Source organism: Cottoperca gobio, chromosome 24 (assembly GCF_900634415.1).
Source record: "Cottoperca gobio chromosome 24, fCotGob3.1, whole genome shotgun sequence".
NCBI lineage: Eukaryota > Metazoa > Chordata > Actinopteri > Perciformes > Bovichtidae > Cottoperca > Cottoperca gobio.
The window spans coordinates 6,212,704-6,222,455 of record NC_041378.1 but is presented as its reverse complement, the minus strand read 5'-3'; the positions used below and the strand labels follow the sequence as shown (position 1 = coordinate 6,222,455).

The following is a 9,752-nucleotide window of genomic DNA, read 5'->3' as shown; positions in this document are numbered from 1 at the left end:
TCATTGCTAACACATTATTTTACTATCATCAGTAGAATTTCATGTGTATCATTTCGTAGGCTCTTTAAGTGAAATGTGAACACTGAATACATTATATGTATCACACTACTGATAAATGTGTATTTATCCATCACATATACATGTTTTCCAGTCTTTTCAGAGTCAATTATCGAGCTCATATCAAATCTTCCAGTTGGAAAATTATTTGATGGCCTCATAAATTAAAGTATATCACTGTTTAAGACGAATCGATCCAGATGAAACGAAGAGTTTAGGTTTTATGGTCAGGAATAAATGTAAAAAGAGGAGGTTTGTGACTATAAACAAATTATTATCAAGTGTTAGCATACAGTAATGAGTCCTAGCTCCAAAATAAAAATATATTTTGTGTCTTAAAAAGTCTCTCAGGTGATTTATGGTTTTAAAGGTAGTCATCCCAACATTCTTCCTTGATTATTTTGACACTTTGGATTTCTTAAATAATAAAACAATATATATATATTTATGCTTTTTTAAAACACTGAACAAATCTTTTATTTTATCACACTACTGATAAATGTGTATTTATCCATCACATATACATGTTTTCCAATCTTTTCAGAGTCAATTATCGAGCTCATCCTCTGCAGGTGATGTGGGTGGAGATTCAATAATGTGCTACACCTGTCCAGTGTCGTTAACTAGGATATAAAACGGCTGGCGATGTCACAGAGAAGTATTCAGCTCCTGCACTTCAGAGTTGGTTATCGTTTGGGCTTGCTGTGGGTTTTACTCCCAACCTCTGAAAGTGGCTGGATTCCTGTAGTTTTTTTTTGGCTGTGCTCAGACTGCATCATGTGGATGCTTGAGAACATGTAAGTTTATTTCCTTGTATTTCCTTGCTAGCTGCTTACTTTAATGTCTCTGAATTATGTGTTTTATTTTTTTAAAGTTTGTTATGGAACTTGATGGCTGGAGTAATGCTCTTGTGTCAAGCAAGGCCAAATATGCTGACTTCGCATTCAAGTAAGTCTCTATTCACATGACATATCACTTTATTTTGGTAAGTCAGTTTCTACTCTTCCTCACAAGCCCTTTCTTTTAACAGAGGATGGATTAAGCTCTGATTGTGCTGCTAATCTAATGAGGCTGTCATTGGACAAGGCTTTAGCAGTGGGCAACCAACTTGAGGTGGAGGCCATCAGTAAGTATAAAGTCTGCTAATGGTCAGCATATTAGTTCATCACTGAGTGACCGGATCCCTGTCATGGTTGCCTATTTTTCTCTCTCTCTCTCTCTCTCTCTGCCAGATGGCACCCAGCACATTGCATTGACACCCAACCTGGCTGCTCAGTGTGGCTACAGCATGGAGTCTGACCCTTGGGGAAACACCAGAATCTACACGTCTCTGATGGGCTGCTTTGTGGACAACCAAGTATGTTTGAGCTAAAGCTATTTTGACAATAATTGTGCCTTTCCAGTAAATCCATATATTCCCTAATGTATTTCTAAAACTGAATGCGTGGCTTACTTGCAGACAGTTTCCCTGAAGCTTAACTCAAACCTGTGCCGTTAGTGGTTTCTTCTCTGCCTTATGCATGTTATAGGACACAAAGTACATGTCTCTTTTCAATTTAAATGGGCCCAATGGAAACATTTCAGGGCTGCAAATTGTACTGCCAATTATTTTCTCTACTCAATTGTTTGGTGTATTAAAATATCCAAGTGAGTCTTCCAATGTGTCCTTAATGCAAGGGAAATGCATTTACAAGAATACAAATTGCTTTTCAGCCCTTGCTTGATTCCAAATTATTCTGTCCTGATTTCTTTTCTTTGAATTTGTAGGAGGATACAACATTTAACGTTGGCTTGAGGCTCCGAATGTATGGCGAAAAACCAGCTGATGTGGTTAGTCATGATGTGTCTCAGACTTGCAGCTACACTCGCTGGGCCTCCAGGGAGATTCTCTGTGAAAGGAACTACATGGAAGTAAGTCACCTTTACATTGCTCGTTCCACAATTTTGTGTGTGGCAACATATTCTAAATCCATGGTTTCCTGTTTTGCAGGTGTCCCACCACATGAATACACCTGTCTTACAAACTGAAGTTAAGTTACAGACTGTGGATGACAAGATCAACACTAGTCCTGATGTATGTTGACTTAACATTTTTCTAGTTACGACAGTTGCTGTAATTTCACACTGCACCATTTGGCATTTCCTTCATTGGAAGAAACTAGTTTAAAAACAAATGTCCCTCCCTTCCCTATAGGCCTCTGCTTCTGCACATGGTATCTGGAAGATGACATTTTACACCCCAGAACCAGTGGTAATGGTGCTGAAAGAGGCTGAACAAGCTGGATATGGTGCCATGACTACCTCAAGCCGTCTGGTTATGCGAAGCCCGTACAATACCGCAGAGACTTATTCAGAGGACGTGAGCAAACTTCCCATCTCCTGTGTTATTTCTTTACCTTCTTGTAAATGACATTAAACCTGACATATTTTTAAGGTTGCTGGAGTCCCCATGGAAGTGTTCAGGGTAAGTGCTTACTACAAGGCAGCACATGGTCTGAGTGTGGTGAACTTGGCAGCTGTGTGTCCCACAGGTGAGTCTCTCTCAAACTATGGATTTCACAGTAAATGTTAAGCAAATGCAGTTCATGTCAACAGTTGTGGTTTTATCATTAACAGGTGGTGTCCTCTTTACCGACGATGTGATCTCTTGGCACGTACCTCGCCGTATGACTCCTCTGGTAGATGGCAGCTTTACAGTCCTAGAAATGCACATGGGCATCAACGGGCAGAGGCTGGATAAATCTAAGATGGCCACACGGGGTTACACACTATCCACCACAGACTTTCACATCAGAGTTGATATCCCAGTGGGCTCCCCTGATGGTTACTTCAAGGTTGGGAAGACTGTAGATTATAACTTCAAGAGTTACTAGGCATTACATTTGCATGTTTCATTAAAATGTCATAAATTATTGCAGAGCCATGCCCCAGATTACCAGTACCACGTCGCCTACGTTGTTGAGCCCATGCTTGAGGAACTGTGGAGGTCCGATGACACCAACGAAGATACCAGATACAGGGTTTTGTTCCCCATTACCACTCCTCTGATGCCTAGACTACCCTCTGTCCATGACTGTAAGTTACATATTCTTGTAGCCTAAAGAGGTCTCCTGAATGTCTTTAGTCCACAAGAGTTTAGACTTCTACTCAACATTTTTTATTGATTGAGCCTAGTGCATTTCAACTGTCTTATTCTGACACTCCCTGAAAATGGAACTCATTTAATTGGTGATTTTGGTATGACTTATTTCTCAAAGCTAGCATATATCCTGCCTTCATGAAGCTCTGGCAGTGTCTTTATAGCAATCCGGCCTACTGAAAAGGTTTGAAAACTTCCACGTTCTGTTCCTCAGATACTATCCCAGAGACTCGAGTGTTCAGCCTTCACATTGGAACTTTCCTTTATGATGTGGCGCTTAAGAACATCACCTTCACCACTGGGGTCCTCACTGTTGATGAGAGCAATGCCAAAGGCTTCACTGTTGAAGAGCAAAGCTTCCCCAATGGAACCAAGAGCTTCTCTCTAAATGTGCCCTTTGATGCTGAAGTTGTCCTGGCCAGTGTATGTAACATTACAGATGCAAAATGTTACTCTTTGCCAGCTTTCTCAGTGTGATTGAAGTTTTATATATTATATTGTATCTGCAGAATCCTGACCGCTTGGTTACAGCCTACTTCCTCAACCTGATCTTTGGGTTTATCATCCTGCCTGAAGAAACTCCATTTTCCCACTCTGTTGACTTGGATGCATTGCTGCAGGATGTTGGTGAGATCATCTGCTACTTATCCTATGATGGCTGCCTTTTCCCAAATGTAAAACTGAACTACCCACACCTGAAAGCTACACTGTCAAATAATTAATGGCTGTTTCTCTGCTTTTAGTCCTACCCACAATCACTGGCACCTGTGACCAGAGCCAGTTCTACATTGTTGTGAAATTCGGAAGTCATGGCTCAAATTTTCACGCCATAGTTGGCCCTCGCCAGCTGACGCCAGAGATGGCTGAAGAATACCATTTCCAAGAAAACAGCACACACCTCAGTCTCATTCTGCCATACAAAGCCAAGGACACTGCCTTCGAGGTATGTCGAACTACAAAATCTCACCATAAATGTTCAGCGCTGCATAACTTTACTTTCTGTCCTACAGATGATTACCTCAGATTCAGTCAGAGCCAGAGTTGACATCATTCTGTTAGATTCCACCAACAACTGGGTGCTTGCTGATCTCTACCTGGCCTGCAACTTCCCCTTAACAACAACTCGTAAGATGTAACATTGTAGTATTACTGCTGCTTGGGCTCATTGGACACTTTTCTTGACCTATTGCCTCTTCTACTTTTAGAGTGCCACTCCAATGGAACAATGACCGCTTTAGCTGTGAAGGTGGAAGCGGTGCCCAGTCTGGAGCCAAGTAGGCTGACTCTAAACGACCAGTCCTGCAAACCGGAATTCAGTGACGCTCGCTTTGCATATTTCTCTTTCAGTGCCGATTCCTGTGGTACCACTAGAATGGTAAGTGCAAGGTTGCATTTAAAATCTCAGTGACTTTGTGAAATGGTTTAATACTCTCTTTGTCTTTCAGTTCTTTGACAACTACATGCTATATGAAAATGTGATTGGCCAGCATTACAACAAAGTAGCCCAAAAATCACCAACTGAACCTGATTACAGGTAGACTCAGAAAATATTTTATACTGTACCATCTGAGGTGAAGTTGAATCATTCAATGTGTGGACATGTGTATTTTTATTCCCCCCCCTCATAGGCAAACTGTTTCCTGCTACTATGTGGTCAATGACACTCAGACACTTGCCTTCAGCGCTCAACCAAGAAGCTATGACCCCACAGCAGAGAGCGGCACAGGGCAGCTGACTGTGCAAATGAGACTAGCAGAGGGTGAGATTGAATTTCACAAAATCCCTTGTCTTGTTCATGCCTCGTCCATACCTTGTGTCGCTAATGAGACTCTTCTCCTCCAGATTCATCATACGAGCACTTCTACCAAGTGGAAGATTATCCAGTAGAGAGATATCTGAGGCAGCCACTGTACTTTGAGGTGGAGCTGCAGTCTACTGACCCCCAGTTGGAACTTATCTTGGAGAATTGTTGGGCCACAATTCATGAAGACCGGACATCTCTGCCAAGCTGGGACATCATTGTGGACACGTAATATAAAGCATTGTTTTACACGACTACCACCCTCTATTTCGTTGCAATATCGCGACTTTAATATTGTTTAATGAGCTGTTCGGAGAGTGTTCAAAGATACTTCTGGCTTGTGATTGTCTACAAGTAACATCCTAATTATGAGTTTAAAGGCTGCTTTAATGCATTTCAAAACTTTTTCCTTTCACTAGCTGTGAGAATCGCGATGACAGCTACGCAACTATTTTCCATCCTGTTGTGAAGGACTCTAGGGTTTTGGTCCCATCCCACATCAAACGCTTCTCTGTCAAGATGTTCACCTTCACTAAAGATGATGAGGTTATGAAAGACGAGGTAAATGACACACCCATCATCAGGGATCTATTGGCCACAGCTGCATGTAGCCGTATGTAATCCTTCTGTCCATCCACAGATCCATGTCCACTGTGACTCAGTGATTTGTGACACTAACAGCCAAGCTGATAATTCCTGCAGAGGCCAGTGTGTGTATAATGCAGGTCTGAACAATGCCAGACAACAAGGGATAACTGGACTCAAAAGGGGTAAGTGACAAGTGTAAACAAATTCAAACTAAATGTGTGCAGTTGGTAATCTATACTTGTTTTTTCCAGCGCAAAGAAGCACAGACTCGACCTTTCAAAGGAAGATCTCCTCTGGACCTATTCTTCTCTCAAACCTCTAAATAAAAATAAAGAACAGTTCTTAACTTTCTTGTCCAGAATCTTTTGTTGCCTTAAAATATGGCTTCATGTAGGTGGCCCAGAACTAGATGTGTTGCAGAAACTCAATTTCTCACTTATCCCAGTGAGTTGCAGCTGTTTCCAGGTTATATCTGCATCCACCCAAACAATTATGACTAAAATAATTGGTTGTACAATTTGACACAAAGCCATACCCTGGTTAAAGCCTTTGCGCACCGATTTTTCTGTAAATTTCTAAATTTGACCTTACGTTTTATACAGGCTCTTAACTTTTGTTAGTCAAGTTGTTAACCGTGTTTGATTTAGTGTCTGTGTATCCGTCAAACGTTGTTTGACCTTAAGAGCAACGGCGTCCCTACCTTAGACGCACTGCCAAGTTCCAGTATCGCTAGCATCTCAAACTTGCCAAGTATATTGGGGAAAATCAAAACACTTCATTTCAAAAGTATAACTTAAATAGTTGCAAGTGATGTACATGCACTCTGATATTATCATATCTTGTCACAGCCCTGTACAACACAACCACTTGGTAGACTGTTTAAACAATTTACACTGTCTAAATTAAAGGGCCTACGAAATTATATTTGTTCAGTTATTGGGCTTGGTATAGAGGTTGCATTTCTATTGTGAAATGTGCTTTATATATTGTATTAAATCATAACTGCATAGAAAAGACATCCGATAACAATCTGTCGCTGCGCTGGAAACAACCACTTCAGTAATCTTCGGGCAATGTCGAAGTAGAACACAGCCGCCAGTGTTATGCGTCCCTTAAAGACTCAATTATTTTTGAATGAACAATAGATCGGCAAGAGTAATTGGCATGGGATGTGTTGTATGGGGATGTGTCTCCAAATCTATCTGTGTCCAAAGATGATAACATGTCACCTTATGGACCAGACAAGTGTGTCGAACGAGGGCAGACTTTGCTGGACCAGGAAAACCGGTGTCGCTGAAACTGAGAACTGAACGCAGATGCTACGCTTACAATACTGCAGAGACCCCAGCCAGCACAAGCCACCACGCTGATTCAAACACGTCCTCCACTAAAGAGCTGATTAAATGCATTTGCCAAAAGGGAGAGCGAAGGTAAGCTGTGGTACTTTGTTTTATTTGTTACAAGCATAAAGCCATAATAGGTCTAGGCCTACTTCATGTAACTGGTTTACCCCAAGCCCTAGCCGATATCTGTTTGTAGTTATTAATAACTTTAGCTAATTACACTTCATTAGCTTAATTAAGTATAGATTCAATGTTTATAACAGGCTTCTCGATTTTATTCTGTGGTTTGAGTAAAAGCTTGAGTCTATTTAACTTTTAACTATCACCCTAATACATAGGTATTAGCCATGTGTATATATATATAATATATATATATACATCTTTATCTATATATCTAACAATATATATATATGTGGGTGGATGTGGATACAGGTAGATAGAGAGAGAATAAGAGATGGATAGAGATATATATATTAGAAGATATAGATAGAGAGAGAGAGGAGAGAGGAGATAGATAGATAGAGATTAGTAAGAGAGAGCTTGAGAGAGAGAGATGAGAAAGAGAGATGTAGAGGAGAAGAGGATATGGAAGAGAAGAGAGATACAGAGAGACGAGAGGAGGAAGAGAGAGAGGATATAAAGAGAGAGAGACAGATAGTAAGAGAGGATACAATCTATATCTGATAATATATATGTATATCATAGATTGTATATATATTATATCCTATATATGTTATTATATCTATATATATGTAGATATATATTCTAGATCCTCTATGTCTATATATATTCTCTCTCTTATAATATCTCTGTCTATATATTAGCTCTGTATATAGTGCCTTATATCTCTCGCTCTATTCTATTCACCTCTATATATCTATATATATCTCTCTCTTATCTAATATCCAATTATCTCCCTCCTCTCATATCCTAACACTCTCTATATATCTCCCTACTCTAATATTCATCTCTATATCCTATCTATATACATAATAATATATATATACACTAATATCTATATATATTTATATATCTATATTATACATATATATATATAATATATATATATATTTATTATACATATATATATATATATATATATTATATAATATTATATATATACAATATAAATATATATATATAATATATTATATAGGTCAGGGTCAGGGTCTCAACAGGAGGGCGAGTATGGCCCTACAACAGAGACTCAGAACCCAGCACCAGCCAACATATTTAGATCATGTTGAACCTGAAGAACTTTAAAGACAAAGAACATCACAGTCAGCAGAGACTGCACAACCACATCAAATTTGATTTCTGTGACGTAATAACCTATCCCTCTCCTCTAATATATATGCAAAACAGATCAGGTGGGCAGATGATAGCACATCTGCTGCACGGAGAGGAGGACACTCAGTTCCCCTGAAGTGGAAGCTCGAGTAAGGCAGTATGGTCAACATCCAAAGATGGATGAGGCAATACTGTACAAGATACATGAGGTTTTCTTAATAGAAATTTAACAAGCAGAATGACTTTGCTCAAATGAGAAAGAGGAGTGACATGTCAGCAAATAAATGATTGTAATCCAATATTCCTCACCATCATTTCATCGTATCCCAGAGTTTAGAGACTGTTTGTTTTAGCAGCTGAGGTTTTTAGGAGCAGGTCCACAATGACATTTAGGATAAAGGTAAACAAGAAGACTGCAATCTCCAAGCAGAGTCAGTTGGGAAAGGAATGAAAGTTTCTACAGTTAGAAATAGAGTAGACATGGAGACAGGATATGGAGAGAAGAATATGTGGCTTGACTGGAAGTTGTATACCACCAACTCAGTAAAGATATTGAATTCTATTGTGTGTGCACCAGCCAGGCCCCTCCTTGCTTTGAGCCCAGTCCCATTTCTATTTGGACCAACAGCACAAATAACAATGATTAACAATGATGCATAGTGTAACGGAACCACCCAGTCCAATTTTTAAATATCTCCTTAAGAGATATTCAGCTCACAGAACCCATAGCACAAGACAGAAATATGTGCATTGGTGACACTGGTTGAGCAATTCTATGCTCTGCCCATAACAGCTAATACTATTGCGAGCTTGAACTCTCTTGGAACATTGTTTGGAAGACATAAGAGAAGCACAGTACCTGGCGGGAGTTTCAGCTCCACGGCATACAAAGATGCAATAGGAGTGTCCCACGGTGTGCCAGATGAGTTCAAGGCAAGAGATCAAATTAGAGCAGGTTTCGAATCATTGTTTTTATGGTGAGCAGCTACCAATTAATAACTTATTAATGAATTACATTTCACATGTCACAAGCAACAGGGATAACCGCAGCCTTGAGAGGATCGTCAAGAAGAGGCCATTCATAAATTTGGGGGAGCTTCACAAGGACTGAGGCTGGAGTCAGTGAAGAGCCACCACGCACAGACGTATCCATGACATGGGCTAAAACTGTCGCATTCCTCATGTCAAGCCACTCCTGAACCAGAGACAGCGTCGGAAACGTCTTACCTGGGCTAAGGAGTAGAAGAACCGGTCTATTGCTCAGTGGTCCAAAGTCCTCTTTTCAGATGAAAGTAGATTTTGCATTTCATTTGGAAATCAAGGTCCCAGAGTCTGGAGGAAGAGTGGAGAGGCACAGAATCCAAGTTGCTTAAAGTCCAGTGTGAAGTTTCCACAGTCAGTAATGATTTTGGGAGCCATGTCATCGGCTGGTGTTGGTCCACTGTGTTATCTCAAGTCCAAAGTGAACGCAGCCGTCTACCAGGAAGTTTTAGAGCACTTCATGCTTCCTTCTTCTGAGAAGCTTTTTGGAGAT

At 40.2% G+C, this 9,752-nt stretch overlaps 1 protein-coding gene across 1 annotated transcript; it reads left to right on the top strand.

The window, feature by feature from the left end:
• Positions 1-731: 731 nt before the first annotated feature.
• Positions 732-5,931, top strand: LOC115003671 (uncharacterized). Its single transcript, XM_029425561.1, has 21 exons — positions 732-854; positions 932-1,005; positions 1,088-1,183; positions 1,290-1,414; positions 1,825-1,968; positions 2,048-2,131; positions 2,252-2,416; positions 2,492-2,588; positions 2,674-2,891; positions 2,976-3,132; positions 3,411-3,619; positions 3,706-3,823; positions 3,940-4,139; positions 4,207-4,321; positions 4,402-4,571; positions 4,642-4,730; positions 4,825-4,955; positions 5,039-5,225; positions 5,417-5,558; positions 5,638-5,767; positions 5,837-5,931. The coding sequence occupies exons 1-21, from the start codon at positions 835-837 to the stop codon at positions 5,905-5,907; spliced, it is 2,742 nt and encodes a 913-aa protein (XP_029281421.1). The 5' UTR covers positions 732-834; the 3' UTR covers positions 5,908-5,931.
• Positions 5,932-9,752: the final 3,821 nt, after the last annotated feature.